Source organism: Oncorhynchus masou, chromosome 11, assembly GCF_036934945.1.
Source record: "Oncorhynchus masou masou isolate Uvic2021 chromosome 11, UVic_Omas_1.1, whole genome shotgun sequence".
Lineage (NCBI taxonomy): Eukaryota > Metazoa > Chordata > Actinopteri > Salmoniformes > Salmonidae > Oncorhynchus > Oncorhynchus masou.
Genome location: NC_088222.1, coordinates 31,629,503 through 31,651,279, shown reverse-complemented (window position 1 = coordinate 31,651,279; position 21,777 = coordinate 31,629,503). Strand labels below are relative to the sequence as shown.

General features: G+C 43.7%; 2 protein-coding genes across 4 annotated transcripts in view; both read left to right on the top strand.

Annotated features, from left to right (window-relative positions):
• Positions 1-1,522: 1,522 nt before the first annotated feature.
• LOC135548527 (transcription initiation factor TFIID subunit 9-like) lies at positions 1,523-8,136 on the top strand. Its single transcript, XM_064978228.1, has 7 exons — positions 1,523-1,779; positions 2,547-2,628; positions 3,491-3,627; positions 3,728-3,862; positions 3,953-4,034; positions 4,238-4,348; positions 7,773-8,136. The coding sequence occupies exons 1-7, from the start codon at positions 1,717-1,719 to the stop codon at positions 7,925-7,927; spliced, it is 765 nt and encodes a 254-aa protein (XP_064834300.1). The 5' UTR covers positions 1,523-1,716; the 3' UTR covers positions 7,928-8,136.
• Positions 8,137-8,979: 843 nt separating this feature from the next.
• The window catches only part of LOC135548525 (E3 ubiquitin-protein ligase Siah2), a 36,983-nt gene continuing 24,185 nt past the window's right edge, over positions 8,980-21,777 (top strand). For all 3 annotated transcript variants that reach the window (XR_010456838.1, XM_064978227.1, XM_064978226.1), the window contains exon 1: positions 8,980-9,538. Coding sequence is in view for 2 of the 3 variants with exons in the window: in XM_064978227.1 (XP_064834299.1) it covers positions 9,125-9,538 (414 nt within the window). In the remaining variant the exon portion in view is untranslated. The remainder of the gene's footprint in view (positions 9,539-21,777) is intronic.

Genomic DNA, 21,777 nt, shown 5'->3' with positions numbered 1-21,777 from the left:
AATCTACCAAGACCTGGCCGTTCCTCTAAACTTTCAGCTCATACAAGGAGAAGACTGATCAGAGATGCAGCCAAGAGGCCCATGATCACTCTGGATGAACTGCAGAGATCTACAGCTGAGGTGGGAGACTCTGTCCATAGGACAACAATCAGTCGTATATTGCACAAATCTGGCATTTATGGAAGAGTGGCAAGAAGAAAGCCATTTCTTAAAGATATCCATAAAAAGTGTTGTTTAAAGTTTGCCACAAGCCACCTGGGAGACACACCAAACATGTGGAAGAAGGTGCTCTGGTCAGATGAAACCAAAATTGAACTTTTTGGCAACAATGCAAAATGTTATGTTTGGCGTAAAAGCAACACAGCTCATCACCCTGACCACACCATACCCACTGTCAAACATGATGGTGGCAGCATCATGGTTTGGGCATGCTTTTCTTCAGCAGGGACAGGGAAGATGGTTAAAATTGATGGGAAGATGGATGGAGCCAAATACAGGACCATTCTGGAAGAAAACCTGATGGAGTCTGCAAAAGACCTGAGACTGGGACGGAGATTTGTCTTCCAACAAGACAATGATCCAAAACATAAAGCAAAATCTACAATGGAATGGTTCAAAAATAAACATATCCAGGTGTTAGAATGGCCAAGTCAAAGTCCAGACCTGAATCCAATCGAGAATCTGTGGAAAAACTGAAAACTGCTCTCCATCCAACCTCACTGAGCTTGAGCTGTTTTGCAAGGAGGAATGGGAAAAAAATTCAGTCTCTCGATGTGCAAAACTGATAGAAACATACCCCAAGCGACTTACAGCTGTAATCGCAGCAAAAGGTGTCGCTACAAAGTATTAACTTAAGGGGGCTGAATAATTTTGCACGCCCAATTTTTCAGTTTTTGATTTGTTAAAAAAGTTTGAAATTTCCAATAAATGTCGTTCCACTTCATGATTGTGTCCCACTTGTTGTTGATTCTTCACAAAAAAATACAGTTTTATATCTTTATGTTTGAAGCCTGAAATGTGGCAAAAGGTCGCAAAGTTCAAGGGGGCCAAATACTTTCGCAAGGCACTGTACATAGTTTGGCATTTGTAATGTCTGTATCCTTTTGGAGTGTAATGTTTACTGTTCATTTTTGTTCATTTCAATATTGTATATTATCTACTTCACTTTGGCAATGTTAACATATGTTTCCCATGCCAATAAAGCCCCTTGAATTGAGTAGTAGAGGAAGATGTGTTCAAAGAGGATCCCTGTGAGTAGGCCAAGGCCAATAGAAAGTGATAGGAATTACGTGTGGTTCAATAGGTATATATATTTTTTACATTCATGGCCATGGTTGTCAACTGTACCTCAGGAAGGGAATGTTTATCACAGAGGATAGATATTGTGGTGGCAGCTGCAGAGAAGTACTTGGGTGTATGAGATTTTACTGCAGAAGAGTTACAATGTGTTTTGAACATCCTCCCAGGCTGATGGACTGGTGTAGCATCAGAGCCAAATTAGTGGAATAATGGTGAGGTTTTAATGGCTGTAGGGTAAATTGGTAGGGATTTTTTTTCTCCGCAAAGTGTAATAAAATCATACTGCAGAATAGTAGGTTGATACAATAGGTGGCGTCTTGCACCTACAACATCTGTTTCCGGACCGGCATAATACAGAAGATTATTATTATTATTATCATTATCCCATCTTCAACCTAGATTTTAGTGCGGAAGTGGATGCGCGGGAAAGGAACAAACGTGAAAATGGCTACTCCGAAAACTGTTCCTAAAGATGCACAGGTAGGAGTAAACCACCTAGTTACAATTTGTGAAATGTCATAGTCTCAATCATTCACAGTAATGATGAGTGTTTCGTTAAATATCTACTGTGGCGTTGTCTTAAGTAGATTTTTGCAGGATTTTCAGCACATTATCTCGCTAGCTAACGTTAGCTAGGTGGCTAACATTAGGTAAGTTACGGTAGCTTGCGAGCTAGGTAGCTTGACAGTTATTTATCTTTTAGGTAGGTAACGTTAGAACTAGAACATAAGGCTTTCTTTTCCAAAGTACATTTATGTAGGGTGCTGTTCAGAAATATAACCCCATGTCATGCTATTTGGATGTATTTACATAATACATCTACTTGCCTATTGTATTGGGAACAGTAACTTAACTAGCTATAGTAGCTAGTTAACGTTAGCCTGTTAGTTATCAGTACAAACTAACGTCAGCAGCTAGCATAGTTTTTATTGTTGTATCTAGCTATTAGCTAGTTTATTTATCTTTATTTCAACAAGGAAGTCATATTGAAACTAAAGTTTCTTTCACAATTGAGCCCTGCACAATACACAAACAAGCACATAAAACAGGTAGGTATAGATAAATATACACAATGTAACGCATTAATAACAAAAAGTCAATTAAAACCAACACATACTTTATTATAAAAATCCTGTCAACTGTCTGAATTGCCCTTGGGACTTCAAAGCTAAAGTCTGCATTGACGAGTTGATGACACAGTATACTGCTTTTCTAGCTTCTTATCCTCTAATTCTTCCTTTGCAAAGGTTATGATTCAAATCCTCAAAGACATGGGGATAACAGAGTATGAGCCCAGAGTGATTAATCAAATGCTGGAATTTACCTACAGTAAGTATACATTCAACTCTCCCTTGTTTGTTATGCTCTGTGTGCAATATTGCATATATGCAGCTACAAGACAAACGTTAATGTACCAAAACAATAGTGCTGAGGGATTAGTGCTTTTTGTGGTCGTTTCGGTGGATTTCAGAGTCTATTTTTTTACACACTAAATGTATTATGTGGGTTGAATGCTGTAATGACACAGAATAAAACAATTAATAAAAACAATGACTATGATGGTTGTGATTGATTGCCCATTACTGCTTATCAGTTATTAACCATCATTTATTCACATGAGTTTACTTTAAATAAACAACTGAAATATTTTTTAAATGTGTTTTAGGCCTATTTGATGACTTTATTATTTCATATCTCTATAGAGCTGCTGTCTGACGAAATCACTATTTTAGTAGTTTTTGAAAGTAAATGAGGCATATTTTTATGACTGCTGAATACCAACTATTATTCTTATATAATGTTTTTTCAGGTAGAGAAGATGCCTCACGAAGCAAGTGCTCTATCCATCTCGATCGCTCGTTTTTCTATCTCTTCTCTCCGTCTCAGACCAGACAAGTAGGCGTGCAATGCATTATGGTCATTGTAGTTCATTACCACGATTTCTGGGCTAAGCTATTTATAATATTGGCCTGTTGGAAATTACAACCCTGTACTACATCGCACAGATCGGACTTGACCTGATTCATCTCTAGAAAAACTGCACGTTGCGCTCACAAAAAAAATTTAAGAACGAAATGGAATTTAAATAATTTAACAGACGTCGGTCTATACATTTTTAAAACCCCAAAATAACCAAAATGTTGGTTGATCACTGAGCACTACAAGAAAATAAAGTAATTTGATTTTACAGGATATGTGACAACCATTATCGAGGATGCCAAAATCTATGCAACACATGCTAAGAAGAACAATGTGGATGCTGACGACATAAGACTGGCGATCCAGAGTCGCATGGACCAGTCCTTCACCTCCCCACCACCACGAGATGTAAGATTGAGTAGCAGTGTCAAGGCCGACATCATTATTTGCCTATTCAGGTGTTCATATATGATCAAGACTAACTTCTGACTATGTTGACTTTGTGTAGTTCCTGCTGGAGGTAGCTAGGCAGAAGAACCAGACCCCTCTGCCTTTGATTAAGCCATACACTGGGCCCCGCCTGCCCCCAGACCGTTACTGTCTAACAGCTCCTAACTACAGGCTCAAATCCATACAGAAAAAGGTAACCTCATGATCTGCACTTGCAATTCATCTTTATTGTATTCCATTCTGTTCTATTTTGTGAATCTTTCTGATTGTTCCTCCTGTGCAGATGTCCTCATCCGCGGGGAGAATTACAGTGCCTCGTCTCAGTGTAGCAGCTGTATCCAGCAGGTCCAGCACACCTACCTTTGGTGAGGGACCCTTTAGTGCATTAACTTTTCAGTTATATCTCTTCATTGCATTACATATTTTTCGAACACATTGTCCCAAGCATGTACATTTGACATTAGGATTTGGGTTGGCCTTTTGGTGTGCAGCCCTGTTGCTACCATATCTGATGTATTTTCTGTTTCATTACAAAAACATTGACTCCTTTCTTCTTGCATGTTTCCAGGCACTCCCTCAGTTCAGTCAGTCACTACCAAAGTAGGGACGCCAATGTCTCTGTCGGGGCAGCGCTTCACCGTTCAGATCCCATCCTCACAGACTGCAGCCTCTAAGTCCTGTAAGAGACTATCCTTCATTTCACACTGCTAACTTGTTTCAGACGGCTGTAGTCCTATTAAGTTTATACTATGTACACTGAAGAAAAATATCAATGCAACAATTTATGATTTTACTGAATTAGTTAATATAAGGAAATTGGTTAATTGAAATACAATCATTAGGCCCAAATCTAAGGTTTTCACAATACTGAGAATACAGATAACTTAAGTAGGGGTGTGGATCAGAAAACCAGTCAGTATCTGGTGTGACCACCATTTGCCTCATGCAGCGTGACACATCTCCTTCGCATCGAGTTGATTAGGCTGATTGTGGCCTGTGGGATTTTGGCCCACTTCTCTTCAATGGCTATGCGAAGTTTGTGTATATTGGTGAGAACTGGAACATGCTGTCGATCCAGAGCATCCCAAACATGCTCAATTGATACATGTCTGGTGAGTGTACAGGCCATGGAAGAACTGGGACATTTTCAGCTTCCAGGAATTGTGTTCAGATCCTTGACATGGGACCGTACATTATCATGCTGAAACATGAGGTGATGGCGTCGGATGAATGGCACGACAATGGTCCTCAGGATCTCGTCACAGTATGTCTGTGCATTCAAATTGCCATTGATAAAATGCAACGGTGTTCGTTGTCCGTAGCTTATGCCTGGCCACACCATAACCCCACCGGCATCATGTTCACAACCTTGACATCAGCAAACCGCTCGTTCACGTGGCGTCATACACTCTGTCTGCCATCTGACCGGTACATGTGAAACCTGGATTCATCCATGAAGAATACACTTTTCCAGCGTACTAGTGGCCATTGAAGGTGAGCATTTGTCCACTGAAGTCAGTTATTATGTCAAAGTGCATTCAGGTCAAGACCCTAGTGAGGACACAGAGTACGCAAGTGAGCTTCCCTGAGACGGTTTCTGACAGTTTGTGCCGACATTATTCAGTGTCATCAGCTGTCCGGGTGGCTGGTCTCAGACGATCCCGCAGGTGAATAAGCCGGATGTGGAGGTCCTGGGCTGGCTTTGTTACGTGTGGTCTGCGGTTGTGACATAGGTTGGACGTACTGCCAAATTCTCTAAAATTATGTTGGAGGTGGCTTATAGTAGAGAAATGAACATTAAATTCTCCGGCAACAGCTCTGGTGGATATTCCTGCAGTCAGCATGCCAATTGCACACTCCCTCAACTTGAGACATCGGTGGCATTGTTGTGACACCACTGCACATTTTAGTGGCCTTTTATTGTCCCCAGCACAAGGTGCACCTGTGTAATGATCATGCTGTTTAATCAGCTTCTTGATATGCCACACCTGTCAAGTGGATTATCTTGGCAAAGGAGAAATGCTCACTTACAGGGATTTCAACAAATTTGTGCATCTATTATTTGAGCTCATTAAACATGGGACTAACACTTTTTAAATGTTGCATTTTTGTTCAGCCTGAATTTAGAGATTGTGTCACTGGCCTACACACAATACACCATAATGTCCAAATGGAATTATGCGTTTAGACATTTTTACAAATTGATTACAAAAAGCTGAAATGTCAGTAAGTATTCAACTCCATTGTTATGGCCAGCCTGAAGTTCAGGAGTGCAAATTTGTCATAAGTTGCATGGAAAAAGTCATAAGTTGCATGGACTGATTTTTGAATGACTACCTCATCGCTTTACCCCACACACTCTAAGGTCCTTCAGTCAAACAGTGAATTTCAAACACTGATTCAACCACAAAGACCAGGGAGATTTTCCAATGCCTTGCAAAGAAAGGCACCTATTGGTCGATTGGTTAACAATTTTAAAAAGCAGACATTTAATATCCCTTTTGACCGAAGTTATTAATTACACTTTGGATGGTGTATCAATACACCCAGTCACTACAAAGATACAGTTGTCCTTCCTAACTCCGTTGCCGAAGAGGAAGGAAATCAATCAGGGATTTCACTGTGAGGCCAATGGTGACTTTAAAACAGTTGCAGGGTTTAATGGCTGTGATAGGAGAACTGATGATGGATCGACATTGTAGTTACTCCACAATACTAACCTAAATGACAGAGTGAAAATAAGGAAGCCTGTACAGAATAAAAATATTACACAACTTGCATCCTGTTTGCAATAAGGCACTAAAGTGAACTGCAAAAAAATGTGGCAAACATATGTACTTGGCAAAGACTAGTGAGTTTTTCTATTTTATTTTTAGGATAAAAAGAAAGGAGAACCTGGTTGTCTGCTTTCCAACAGATAATGGGAGAGATTCAGTTTCAATCTCTTCCAATACACATTGCCTGTGAGCATCAGAGGTGAACCAGTTGCATACACAGCTTGAGCAAGACATTCATCAGTATTTCTCTGACTACGTTCCTCCATTGAGTCAAAAACTTCTGATTCCAGGAGGACCATGAGCTGTTATCAATACGGTGTCTGATTTATCATTTTCACCCCAAATAGAAGTAGAGGGACTTTTGTCAGAGGTTGCTTGTCGTGGGAACTTTATGCACTTGGCCAGATGATTCTGCATCTTTGTTGCATTCTTTACATATGATTTGGCACAGTATTTGCAATTGAACAAGCTTTTCCTTCTACATTAGCTGCAGTGAAATGTCGCCACAAATCAGAGAGTGCCCATGGCATTTTCCTGTAAAGATTAGAAAAAAATGAGTAAAAAAACCCAAATACAATTCCATGTACAAGTAAATAGTTAAGCAGTTAAACAACTCATTTTGTAAGATAAATGTTTTAAAATTAAACATGTATGGAAACAGGTGAATTAACACTCCTTACTTAGCAGGCTCAAGTAAGCTAAAACCCACATGGTAGCAAAAACTAACTAGCAGAAATTGTTAACAAGTTAGAAATTATTTAAACACACTTTGCTGTAGGGTACTATTTACTAATTAACAAATAATGCATGTCATATAAAATAGATTCACCCCATCCAGTATTGTAATCAACTTTCCAGAAAGCATTTAGTCCTTTGTTTAGACAGTGTAGTAGTGTGGGCTCGATAGCATCTCATTAGTGTGCAAGATCTTCAGAATCAGCTGTACATGTGATGGAAGAAATGCACTGTGCATGCGAGGGTTGCAATTCCATTGAATTGGGGATAGTTTAACCAAAATATGCCACTAGACCTAGAATTGCCATGTGAATCCCACACAAAAACGTTATAAGCTAACTTTTCTTTGATGAATTGAAGTAAAATTCCCCAAATTCCCGGGCTTAACTTCCCATAGAAAGTTTCCGACCCTTGGAATACTTCAATGGGTATGAATACTTTCTGAATGCACTGTACATCGTTAGAGTAATTCAGGTCTCTGAAGCTTCAATTCAGTAGTTTGTGGGGATTGTCTTAGCATTTATTCAGTGAATAAAATGTAAATTCAAAATGTTAATAATAAATCATTATTTTTGTCTTGTTTTCCGACAGCCACACCATCCACCCCAACGGTTCAAAACGTCCTAATCAATCCCTCCCTGATCGGCTCTAAGAACATCCTCATCACCACCAACATGGTGTCACAGAGCTTGGCCAGTGAATCGCTGAAAAGGAAGCACGAAGATGATGACTATGATGCATTATGACCTCATGGATAAGTAGATAAAACAGGGAGGAGTCGGCTAGATGAAAGCTGTGTGCTGTAAATATTGTAGAAGTTAGTTTTGAGGTGAGCCAGCCAGTTTACAATTCTCCCATCACATTGTGTAAAATGATTAACTGTCATGCCTGTTTGCCACAAATTTTTGTACATACAAATAAAGATATTTGTGACAAGAAGAGAATAAATTTGTAATTTAGCAGACACTCTTATAAAAAGCAACTTATAGGAGCAATTGGGGTTAAGTGCCTTGCTGAAAAGGGTACATTGACAGATTTGTTTCACTTAGTCTGCTCAGGGATTTAAACCAGCAACCTTTTTTTCAGTTCACTCTTAACTGCTAGGCTGTCTGCCACCTCCAATAGCAAGTCTAGTCCATTATAACTTATGGGACTTGAAATGAAGAAAGCAAGAAGTGAGTGAATACAATAGGGGTTTTCCAGTTGTTTGGGCATAGTTCAGATGTATTCCATTTAGTGGCCAATAGAGGGAGACTTCAGTCTATTGGCTCCCTAATCTGATTATCATTTTATTGGCAATATACACTTGAATATCAAAGCAGTAGGCTGGTGCTCTTTTTTTATATAGTCCTGAGATGAACAGTAAGAAACGACTGTCCTGTCAAACCTTACCCAGCTACTAGGATACAACAATCATATTGCACATGAATAACTTGGACTTCAAACTGTCCAATAAATTATGCAGCATTCTAAATGTTTTACACGATATGTTCTTTTACGATCAAAACCTCTGATCCCAACGTTAATTTTACCTCATGACTAAGGTCGCAGTCCACTGCTCAGGCGTTGCATGCATCAACCATTGGTTGCTTGGCACGTCGACTGTCAGCGACTGACAGATTGCTATAACATGTGGTTAGCTGATACATAAAATGCTTATCCAGGCGTTGTAAGATCTGGGAAGCGTCAGCAAAGCCTGGGCAGAAGGAAGTGCACGTTATATAACCGCCCAGGCTCACTTTCTAATTGGCGCAGAAGCTGTCAGTCCAAACCATGCTCTCCAATGGACTACTTGCTTTCTGTCAAACACAGGCCGCCATGTTCTGTCCCCAGGGGCTTGTAGATTTCTTGGAGCGGAGTCTGCCACGCCGAGGAGTGCGTAAACAGTGTTCTGGGCTTCAAACTTCGCGCTGGGTTTATCCTAAAGAACTGAACTAATCGCTATGAGCCACCCGTCCTCTGCGGGCGGCGGGGGCGGAGGACTTGGTGCCGGGAAAGCAGGAGGAGGAAAGCACGGAGGTTCGGGAGGAGCTGCGGCCGCCGCTGCTGCAGTCGCCGCCGCGGCCGCCGGAGTAGGATCTGTGGCCGGGTCTGTCTCGGCTCTACCTGCCGCTGTTGTTTCCTTGCCCTCAGCAGTACTACCTGGACAATCTGCTGAACTTACAGCCTTGTTTGAGTGCCCGGTTTGTTTTGACTACGTTCTGCCACCGATTCTGCAATGCCAGGCCGGGCATCTAGTTTGCAACCAATGTCGTCAAAAGCTGAGTTGTTGTCCAACTTGTCGAGGCCCTCTTACCCCGAGTATCAGGAACTTGGCTATGGAAAAAGTTGCCTCTACTCTACCGTTTCCTTGTAAGGTAAGAAAATACAGAGATGCATGGAATCCGAAATACTCAGATATCTGATTTGAACTAGCTTGTTGTACCTATTGCCAATTAATAACTAGATTGACAGATAAGAGAGCTCGTAGTGACTTTCACGAGTGTGTGTGCGAGTCCCTCGTGCGCTCCGGTAACTAGATCAAAACGAGTTCTGATGATACAAGGTCCAGGTCTGTACATCTCCATACTGCATCTTTCCCAGCATATATCTTCCAGTGTATTGTACATGGGTAACGTTACATTAAATTAGTCTAAAGCAAACAAAGTGTATTCGAATTGAAGGCTTGGACGTTGATGCCACGCAGGGGTTACTATTGCATCTCTGCTTTTTAAAATATTTTTTTTTAATACTGGGAAGTAGCTAGTTATGATCTGTACTGTGTTGTCGTCATGGTTAGTCACTTGTCATGTAATTGTCAGAGAAGACCAGAATTGAATGGACCACAACATTGAAGAATGCTGGCCTGGCAAAGAACAAGAAGCCCTTGTCTGAACTAACATTATCAGATAAAGTATCTGGTGTTGACAAAAGGATGCCTTACTGTTTGATTTGAGAAGGGCTCTCCTCCCTCCCCGCTTTCAACTGATGACATGACAGGCTTTTGCCCGGTTCAAACTGGGCCAGCGTAAAATAACTCCCTCAATGTCCCAGGGTCCTGAGGGTCTTGAATCCCTTTTGGATTCCCCACATTCAAAATGGAGCAGAGGAGGCTTAATGTGTACCATTAAATTGGCTCTCACTACTCTCATTCATTCATGCTTGCTTGGATCCACTCAGTCAAGCCATCGCTTGACTTCATGGTAGTGTGAAACACAGAAACACATGTATTCCCTCTCTCTGTCAGCCAGGGCAGTAGCGCCTGCCTCTTAATGGTGCTGTGATTGCATTGTGGCTGCATTAAAGATGTATCAGCGCTCTGTGGTGCTACAATCCTTTGAAAGGGGATCCGTGCTTCATCTTCTCATTCTCTGGCTGAGGCTAAAGGCAGTGTCAGAGAGAAGCGGGGATAAAGAGACTAAGGTCAGTAATTTGGTATTTAATACTTGCCTGTATATCCATATGTCCTCATGTGTTTTCGTTGGGGTGCTAAGGCCTCTGCGAGACCCAGGCCTCCTGAGACAAACATTTGAAAGCTGTATGAAGCCCTGCCCAGCCATGTCCTTCCCAGTCATGCCTCAGTCGTCAGCCGAACCATCTTCAGCCCTCATCTCTCAGTAGTACCAACAACACAGTACCCTTAACCCTCCTTGTCCTTCCCAGCCCTGCCTCAGTTGTCAGCCGAACCATCTTCAGCCCTCATCTCTCAGTAGTACCAACAACACAGTACCCTTAACCCTCCTTGTCCTTCCCAGCCATGCCTCAGTCGTCAGCCGAACAGTCTTCAGCCCTCATCTCTCAGTAGTACCAACAACACAGTACCCTTAACCTTCCTTGTCCTTCCCAGTCCTGCCTCAGTTGTCAGCCGAACAGTCTTCTGCCCTCATCTCTCAGTAGTACCAACAACACAGTACCCTTAACCTTCTCTAACTTCCACTGAGGACAGGAATCACTATGACCGATAACAGCATAGGACTAAGCAGACCCTTGACCCAAACATGACAGCTCTTGTTCTTCCAGTAGTTTTTCCTCTGAATGTCTGTGTTTATCTACTCTAAAGCCTCAGCCCACTGCTCCACTGCACATAGAGGTGTTATATGGTGGTTTTATGCATGCCCATTTCCTCAGGAGCAGCTCAATGTTTAGGCTACATCACTGATGGTCTTTCTGGACATCGTCCCTCTATTCAGTGAGCTCTGTTTTATGCAGCTACTTTTGATGTATTTTGGACTTTTCCCAACCAGGTCCTCTCCTTGTGTTCGTGTTGTAACGGTCTCAGCGTTGGCCTGCAACCGCGTAATGGGATTAGACACGGATATGCTGAGCCCCAGGCCTGCATGGGCTGACAGTTTATTTCGGTAGGAGTCAGTCTATTCTGGACCGGTTCCTGTTTTTTTTGGTTGTTCACACACACACTGCCAAATGCCGGCACTCAACTGCCTTCCTGACGGTTTGTTGGCTACGAAAGCTGATTCTAACAGGCGCTCGGGTGCGGACAGACAAACGCACACCTTTTTGGACCCCTCTAATCACACCCCTTATCTGAGTAATTTAGAATGGCAGAGCCTCATTGCAGCAGATGGGGAACAACACACACAAACATCATTATACACACTAGGAGTCGCTTATGCATCATAATAGTAATGTCTCCTATTCTCTCTTTCTCTCACACACACACACACACACACACCACACACACACACACACACACACACACAACAGGTAGGCCTAATCACAAATCCTCTCACACACATTCCCTCCCACACACACTTACCTCCACTTCCCTCCACTCTCATAATGGAGATTTTATTGAGAAATCAGCAACATTTCACACTTCAGCTGAGCATAGAAGCAGATCAAAAGCCCATACACACACACACACACTCTTGCTCATTCATTTTCTCTCTCTCATTAGCCTATCTCTTTCTCTCCCACACAAACACATGCAAACATGGTTTCCCTCCTTTCTGAGGTGTGTTCCCTCCATAATATGGCTGAGGGAGTGAGGTTGCCTAGCCTGCTGCCTCTAGCTAATTTCACAGTTTCGCTGATTGCAGGGTGACCCATGTGCCCTTGCAGCTTTTGTCGAAATCAGGCATTGGGCCATATGAACAGACACACACACACACACACACACACACACACCATGAGACAATTGTCTTAGCAGGAAAGATGCACTATTTCCTGTTTATCGAAGAAAACAAAATCCTCTTAGGGAATTCTGGTTACTCATTTTCAGGAAATGAGTTGACGACTGAATAAACACACTTGAATGGAGAGGAACTTGAACATGGTTAATTCCACTCATGATATTTGGCATTTCCACTCAATAAAAAACCTTAAGCTTAAAACTCAATTTCAGGGTGCAGGTGTTGTTGGGACATTCTCTTTTTAGGAGCAGTAAAACTGTTAGCAGGTTGAGAATCGTCTTCCCCTTAATTCATGATTGGTTATCCCAATACAAGTACAGATTTTAATTGGATGTGTCAGGTCTGTATTGATGGACTATTTATGAAATGCTAACTATGTCTGGTCCTTCCACCCTACAGCATCCCCCTTGCGGTTGCATGGCCTGTGGTGCTGCGCTGGCCTGGCGCATCACTCCTGAGCATGTGATTACTCACTTCAGTTCTGCCTCTATGGCCCCATGTTATTTTTAGAAGCAGGCTATGTGACATCTGCTTTGCATACTCCTCTGCCTCCGAGCTGAGACCTCTGCTGGGAGGGAGCAGGCAGTCTGTGTGTGTGTGTGTGTGTGTGTGTGAAGTGTGGTTAAAGTTGTGGCGTGGTTAGTCGATAAAGCAGGACGCCTGCTGAGACGTGTGTGTTAGAGAGACAGCAGGGCTGATGTATGACAGATGGTAGTCTAGCTCAGTTGTGGTGTGGATGGAATGGCTGTTCATTTGGTGTGTTTTACAGTATTCGTGTGAGAGCTGCTTCCTTACTTTGGTTGTTTTTGTATTAGCAGTCTTGTTGGTTGCATACTTTTGCATGACCTTTTATTCATTCATTATTTGTTTTCATTTGTTAGGATGTCAAGTCAAGGGAGGTGTTTGGAAGTAGGACGGTGCAATGTTTGTTGTGGTTGTTTTTCAGTGAATATATCAACTGCTCTGTACAGCAACATATCTGTAGTGCCGCTATCCCCTAAAGGGAAACGGAACTGCAGTGTTTATTTTTTAGACTATCAATTTAAAATGATAGACATCATTTGGAGATGAAATGGAATTGCCAATAAAATGTGAGTTTAATGCAGGCAGGATGTAGTAGATCCTGCGAGTCAGTATATCCGACCTCTACTAGCTATTACAGCTGATGTGATGTCTCACCATGGGGGTTTCTAATGGGGATTTGATTAAACCAGCATTAGCTGTCTGGATCGCACTACTGCAGTCTTGTTAAGTGTGTGATTTAATGAAGAGGATCGTGAGCAGACTCTGGGGCATTCTATCTCCTCAGCTCTCCTCTCCTCAGCTCTCCTCTCCTCAGCTCTCCTCTCCTCAGCTCTCCTCTCCTCAGCTCTCCTCTCCTCAGCTCTCCTCTCCTCAGCTCTCCTCTCCTCAGCTCTCCTCTCCTCAGCTCTCCTCTCCTCGTCAGTCTTTCCCTGCGTCTCCTCAGCTCTCCTCTCCTCGTCAGTCTTTCCCTGCGTCTCCTCAGCTCTCCTCTCCTCATCAGTCTTTCCCTGCGTCTCCTCAGCTCTCCTCTCCTCATCAGTCTTTCCCTGCGTCTCCTCAGCTCTCCTCTCCTCATCAGTCTTTCCCTGCGTCTCCTCAGCTCTCCTCTCCTCATCAGTCTTTCCCTGCGTCTCCTCAGCTCTCCTCTCCTCTCCTCATCAGTCTTTCCCTGCGTCTCCTCAGCTCTCCTCTCCTCATCAGTCTTTCCCTGCGTCTCCTCAGCTCTCCTCTCCTCATCAGTCTTTCCCTGCGTCTCCTCAGCTCTCCTCTCCTCATCAGTCTTTCCCTGCGTCTCCTCAGCTCTCCTCTCCTCATCAGTCTTTCCCTGCGTCTCCTCAGCTCTCCTCTCCTCATCAGTCTTTCCCTGCGTCTCCTCAGCTCTCCTCTCCTCTCCTCATCAGTCTTTCCCTGCGTCTCCTCAGCTCTCCTCTCCTCATCAGTCTTTCCCTGCGTCTCCTCAGCTCTCCTCTCCTCTCCTCATCAGTCTTTCCCTGCGTCTCCTCAGCTCTCCTTCTCAAAGCCATCATCACATTTTCACACTCAGTCAACCTGAAAATATCATCCTATCCACAAATACATTTCCTCATGTCTCCAGTTGGTGTGTTTCACTGTGTGTGTGTCAGCGTTGTGATTGACACATGTGCTTCTGTGTTGCGGTCTTGGGGTTCTAGCTGAGGGGAGAGTCTCTAGCCGGAGCCATATGATAACATGTCTACCTGTCTGTCGTGTTGATTGTTCCAGTAGTGTGATATGCTTTCCCTTGCATAAATGTATAGAACTGTCTTGTGTATCTGAAAAATACCATTCCATCTCAATATCTCATTCTACTGATGTTTGCTGTAGGATTAGTGGTCACCAACCTTATCTGAGTCAAGATCACTTTCTGAATCAAAATACAAACCGAGATCTTCCGCTTAGACTTTATTAAAACATGACTTAAAAAATGTAATCCTATGCCACATGAAGCTATTAAAAACATTACTGTCGCAATGAGGTTTGTGGAGTAGGTTCCAGTCAAATTTATCCCATTCAGGGACTTGGTGAACACACACAGGCCCAATACATTATCACCGCATATTGGCTTTGCTTGAATTGCCCTGCCAATGCATTATTGTCCTGACCATTTTTTGGTTGTCTATTTGATCACACCGGCAATTGATCAGTTGTAATTACTTATGAGGCACAGCTGAGTGAACATACATTTTAAATCATTTGCTTTTTATTTTTTATTTTACTGGGCTGATGGTGCCTGCATCTGATGGTCAGTCTCAGCGCGGGAGAGAACAGTAATGCGCTCTATTGCCTTCCCGGCAGGCCCGGAGAACCAGAGTTTGTACCTTCAGACACATGAAATGGTTCAAAAATCAGAACCCGCAGGGCTGAATCGTGTGCCCCCAACCGCCAACCGCCAACTGCGCCAGAAATATAGTTTTTTGAGGGGAAGTCTGCTTTATCGTTTATTTTTTTAATTTATTTTTTTACACAGATGTTTGGCGACTAGCAATGCCTTGGAGATCGACCTGTCGATCACAATCACCCGGTTGGTGACCACTGCGGTAGGGTGTGTATCGTTGCTGTGTGTGTTCACCAAGCCCCTGAATGAGATTTATTTGAGTGGAACCTGTTTTCATCATGCTGAATTAGCAGCCTGGGCTCAGTGGGGGTGAGATGTACTTGAATGAATGTCGTCATGAAAACAAAAGGACATGATTTATCTGCTTTGAGCTCCTAGCCCAGCTACCACCACACCAGTCCCATTCTATTATACTGCTGAATCACAATGACCAGATCTTCAGTGTGTCCTCTACTATTCCTCCCTCTCCTTCCCCTTATCTCTACTCCTCCTCCTCCCTCTCTCCTGTGTGAGGAGTCATTCACACCTGACTGCACCATAAACCCGTCAGCACTTAATTGAATTGCCTGGTGATTAAGAGCACTGAGCACCCGTCTGTCTCTGCGCGATGTGGGTCTTTTTAATCATGCCTTTTCTCACTCGTCATTCTCTTCCTCTCTCTCTCATGCTTTTTCTTGTTATTTCCTCATTCACTATCACTCATTTATAATTTATTTATCTATTGATTTAACCTTTTTATTTAACTAGTCAAGTTGGTTAAGAACAAATTCTTATTTACAATAACGACCTGGCAAAAGGCCTCATTCTCTCTTTCAAATTAAATGCTATTTGTCACACGCGTCAAATACAACGGGAGTAGACTTGACCGTGAAATGCTCACGAGCCCTTCCAACGATGCGGAGTGAAAGAAACAATTCTAGAAATAGTAACAGGAGAAATAAAATCCAGAAGGATGAAGCTAATATACAGGGAGTACTTTCCCTTCCTGTTCTAGTCTTGCTCCCCATCTCCTTCCCTTTGCTCTCACTCTTTAATCATCCATTATTTGGCAGTAATGGAGGCTCCTGGTCCTTTTTGGCTTCAGGGGCATCCTGTTTGTCCTTGTCCATGGCGCTTGTCCATGTTGCACTGCAGTGTATGGGTTTGTGTGTGTGCATGCGTGTGCCTCATTACATCACACGACTCCAGCTGTCTGATTCAGAGGGGTTGGGTTAAATGGGGAAGACACATTTCAGTTGAAGGCAATCAAGGCATACAGTTGTACACCTGACTAGGTATCTCCCTTTCCCCTAATTGTAACCTCACCTGATACTGTCACCCACAGCTAACACTATAAGTATTTAGCCATGTACGCTGCAGGGATGCTGACAGTTAGCTATGCAGCTTATGTAGGGGTGTGGTTGTCTGTGTCTGCACATCTATCCATATGCATTTCGGTGTCTTTATGAGTGTGTACACACTATGTATGTGTGCCTACTGCCATACCGCTTGTTTATAAACTTGGAGGTGGTGGGTGTTCTGAAGGCATTGCATTAGCAGAACCTCTCCTCTGGCAGGACCTGCTGCTGAATCTGTTGTGTTGTTTTTAGACTGAGGTGTGTCCCTAGCCTCCAGACACAAGTGCACACGCATACATGTACCTCCGGCATCTCATCCACATCCCGTTGAGGGAGGTATTAGAGGCTGGCCTTGGATAGGGGAGACACAATGGAAAAGATGCTGGGGAAATGGAAAGTCAGTCGGCCAAGGCCAGCTGCTCTTCGATCAGCTACCTGCCAGAATCAATGAAACCAGCCCACACACACACACACACACACAATCTGCAAGGGAAAGGCCAGAGGATGGTGAGTCTGCTCTGGAGTCCAAACAGTCTGTCCTACAGGGGCAGCTGGATGCAGATGGAAAAAGAGAAGGACAAAGAAAAACATGGTAGAGGAAGGCCAGGGGTTGTTGACATAGACAATGTACAAACTGAATAGACACATAGTCAACATATAGAACATTCAATGGAAATCCAGTAAACAAACTCTGGAGTATAAACTGATTTACACTGAGGATGTATCTCAATATGCAGAGGGAGGGATGCTGCCGTGACGAATACAGCCCCCCCCCCCACACACACACACACAGGCAGTGTGTCTCCCCGCCTCCTCCATTCGTGTGTGTGCTGCAGTCGTTCGATGGGAGAATGTTTTTGCGCGGCGCCTTGTCTGTCACCGCACTGAGCTGAAAGGAGAGCACAGCAGAGTGTGTTTGTGTGTTATGCGGGCATTCCTCTGTCCAGCTTCAGGTGATTCAGTAGGCGCTTTTGCTGTGTGTGACAGCCACTATTCTGCTGTTGGTCGTGTGTGTAGCTCGGTAAGCCATCGAGGAGGAGCTGTCATTGAGGGCTGTTTGTATTTGACTGCAGCAGGAGATCGCCAGGAAGGGAGGGAGCAGGAAAGGGGGAGCGCTGGAACGAGTGAAAGAGAGACAGATGTTACCCTCCATGTCCATTGGTCTGTTCATCTTCTCTAGAGATGCTGCTTGCTAGTGTTTTGCTGTGTGGCTGATACAGCACATGCGTGAGCCAGGCTGAAGTCATACAATGGCGGTACTGAATGTTCTCTCTGGGTAGAGGACAGACGGCGAGGTAGCTAGTCAGCTGGGATCCATGCCGCTGTGTGCTTCGCATCAGACTGTGTTTGTGTGAGAGAGAGAGAGAGAGAGGAGACTGAATTCCCCCACAGCAGAGAGGTTCGGAGCTCCTCGTGGCTTTGTTTAGGCTGTCTGGCAGGGGAGAAACATTGGGCTGATTTCAGTGTGTTCAGTCAGAGGCACAATAAACGTGTGAGCTGAGCTTGGCAGGTGCCTGAGTACTAGAGGTAACTTAGTGTGACTGTGGACCGGACAGACACAACACCCATTCATTCACACTTAGAGGGACATGCATACCATTGACTGTGTGGAACCGATATTGGGGACTTTGTGTATTTTCAGCCGTTACTGCACCATTAGAGCAGTCAGTTGGGCAGGCAGCTCTCCTTACACCTCAGGCTGCCGTTACATTACAGCAGTGTGCTTTGGGGACTGATACTCAGATTGCTTTATGTAGCCAGCAGGCCAGTTGTGGAGCCCCTCTTCTCTCTTACCTGGCTTATGGTGGAGCCGGAGAGGTATTCTATCCTTAGAGTGCTGAAGGGATTTAGCACCTAAACTACTTGAGACTGTCAATTCAGCAGGACTTTGGTATACAGGAATTGAGATTTGGATTGGATCCGCTTGTGAAGGAAGAGCGCGGCCATTGATGGGTCTCGTGGGGGGGTATAGTAAAGACTCAGTGGTGTGTGAAATTGGTTGAGGGATAGTGTGTCAGACGGGGGGGGGGGGGGGTTGTGTGTGTGTCCATTCTCACACGTCATGCTGTGCCCTGCATCCTGCCTGCCTCTCCTGAGGGAGATGGCTCAGTGGCGCTGCCTGCTGGGGTGGCACCGCCATCACGGGGTCAGCACGGGGGTCACGGCAGGGGCTGGGCTGGGGTCAGAAGTCAGGGTTGCGGTGGGGGACACGACTCGACCAATCTGCCGCACCAATCCTCAACAGGGGCACAAGGTGAGTACTTTAATTTACTCAGCAACCTTTCAGACATTTTAAACCTAGTATTTTTACACCACACTTTAGATCAGCTAGATACTGCTGAAAGAGCAATGAATAATTTATAAACCCCATCTTTTAGGTGTCTCTCCCCTCAGAGAGTTCTGTATTCTCTTGAGAAGAGTTTGTTATTGGGGGTCTTGCTGCTGATGTGAGGGTTGTTATGCCCACAACCGTTTTACCACCAGAATGTAACTCGTTTGATGAAATTCTTGCCTCTGTTCTGCATGATGTTGAATATTTAGCAGCAGATGAAGGAAAGTCTTGTACTAAAATTAGAAGCGCTCTCCTCTCACCATGGCATCAAAACAATGTTGCTATATCTCATTTTGAAGCCTGCTATTGCAGCCAAGTGAGTGTGACTGAAGGAAAAACAATTGGATGAGAAGAACAGGTAATGGAACGTGGGGTGTTCAATCCGGGAAATTTGATGCCTTTAACCCAATTTACTAGACAGTCTCTCACTGCCAGCCAATCTCATCCCAAACTTTTAGCCAGATTGCTATTGATCCTAGTGTGGGAAGAGGAATGGAGAGGAGGTGGTGGGTGTAATGGCTGGGGTTGGAGGGGTGGGGGGAGATGGAGAGAATGCAGATGGCCCTCTGTGACCCATTCCCTGGCTAAGAGGGTAATCAAACACCCCTGGTCCGGCAGCTGGATGACTGTTCGGGACACATGAGCCTCTGGGTACTCTGTTCAGTAGTCTGTCATTATGACCTCATCACGCTTCCCAGGCAGAGAACCATGAGGTCACTGCCTCTCACTGGAACTACAGGAGAGGACCACACCTGTTCTCTTTCTATTCCTCACCAGCTTCTTGCTTTTCTTCTACAGTTCACCATTGTTTTTTCCTTTCCCTTTGTTTTTCTCTCCGGTCTACCTCTACATCCAATGTTTCCTCTAAGCTGCGCGCAGAAGAAATATCAGCTTCCGCGGAGAAACATGAGCTTGAACTTCACTCAGCTTTCTAGAGTTTTCCATGTTAACACTATCAACGTTTCCTTTTACTGTGGGAATTGTGATCGAATCAGCGCAATGTTATCCACTTTCAATGCAACATACCAAAACTAACTATGCCAGACTGAGTATACAAAAGTAAATATGCAAGAAATTTTGTTGTAGGCAGAACGCATCGGAGAAGGATTCTACACAGACCGGCGCAGGATAACCAATCAGAGCTGCAGTAGGCCTATGCAAATGGACCATTGCCATATATGAATCTGTGCCATTTACTTTGAACTGGACTGTGTTTACAGCATGAGCAGTCATGAGTAGATGTGCTTGATTTGAGATCAAAGCAAGAGCTGCATGTAGCCACGTGTGAGATATTAGCCCAGTTATAGATCATTTGTACTGATTGCTTCCTACAAGAGCACAAAACGTGTACATTTCTAGACATCTTTGAAAATCAAGTCAAGTAAAGGGGTCGTGTTGTATTTTGAGTCGGACTTGAATAAGCTAAATAGGTAGAGGGAAGCGTCATTTGTCTGATTCTATATAATAATGGTATGAGAATGATGCATTTTATTTTGTAAAGTGGTTTCTTGCACCAAACAACATTTTCACTGACCTTGTCTGAAGGACAAGTAGGTTCATGTCAACAGGTTCATGTCAAGCTCTGCATGGTTTTGTTCAAACGTCTCATGGAATGTAGGCCTACAATAAACACCACACTTTGGCTGCTACTGTGAGCTATTTCCATTTGGGATGCATTTTCTCCATTGATGATGGTAGACCACTCTGTTAGGTCTACATTTATGATCAAATAGCCACAGTAGCCTACTTGGCCACTGTTAAAACTAACTTAAAGTGGGTACAGCCTCAGTGTTCACAGTAAACACGCACTGGAATTTTCACAAAGTTCAAGTTTGTGCTCAGTAGACCTGAAATTTTCTGTGGGATTTGTTTTATTTTTTAGGGAACGTCTACATCCACTTGGTTATTCACTTGATCTCGCCACCCTCCTTGCACTTCTCTTGAGCTCTTCCCTCTCCTTTTTTTGCTTACTTCATCCATCTTCTCTCTCCCTTTTGATCATTATTTTCCCTCCCTCTCTCTGTCTCGTGGGACATTCCAGCCATCCGTGGAGAAGAGAGAGAGAGAGAGAGAGCTGCAGGATGGAGGCGAGCTAGCAGGGTTTGTGTTCTGAGTCTGATGGCGGTTAATGATGCAGTCAGGCTCCAAGGAGTTAAGTCCCCTCAGCGCCACCATCACCCCCCCCCAGGGCTCTGTCTCAGAGGATCTGCCTAGACAACAGACACAAATGTACAGTATCTGTACCACCAACTCACTTTCTCCAATCTGCTCTGTCAACATCAATATGAAACAAATCGTTCCGTTTATAGTCGAAGAACCGATTTTAATCAGCATGGCCGATTTAATTAGGGCCGATTTCAAGTTTTCATAACAATTGGTAATCTGCATTATTGTACGCCGATTACATTGCAATCCACGATGAGACTGCGTGGCAGGCTGACCACCTATTACGCGAGTGCAGCAAGGACCCAAGGTAAGTTGCTAGCTAGCATTAAACATACCTTATAAAAAAACAATCAATCTTAACATAATCACTTGTTTGTCCTGGTTTGCATATAATCAATGTGGTGCCTGTTAGTTCATAATCGAATCGCAGCCTATTTTGCCAAACGGGGGATGATTTAACAAAGCGCATTTGCGAAAAAAGCACAATCGTAGCACCAATGAACCTAACCATAAACATCAATCCCTTTCTTAAAATCAATGCACAAGTATATTTAAAAAAAAACGGCATATATAGTTAATATTGCCTGCTAACATTCATCTTTTAACTAGGGAAATTGTGTTACTTCACTCGCGTTCAGTGCAAGGAGAGTCAGGGTATATGCAGCAGTTTGGGCCGCCTGGCTCGTTGTGAACTGTGTGAAGACCATTTCTTCCTAACAAAAACTAAATAATTTGCCAGAATTGTACATAATTA

What these genes read in the sequence shown, in the direction of transcription:
- LOC135548527 (XM_064978228.1), top strand. Translation starts at nt 1,717, where the DNA reads ATGCGCGGGAAAGGAACAAACGTGAAAATGGCTACTCCGAAAACTGTT. An exon ending in CTGTTCCTAAAGATGCACAG is followed by an intron (nt 1,780 to 2,546) that starts GTAGGAGTAAAC and finishes TCCTTTGCAAAG; the next exon opens with GTTATGATTCAAATCCTCAA. An exon ending in GACTGCAGCCTCTAAGTCCT is followed by an intron (nt 4,349 to 7,772) that starts GTAAGAGACTAT and finishes GTTTTCCGACAG; the next exon opens with CCACACCATCCACCCCAACG.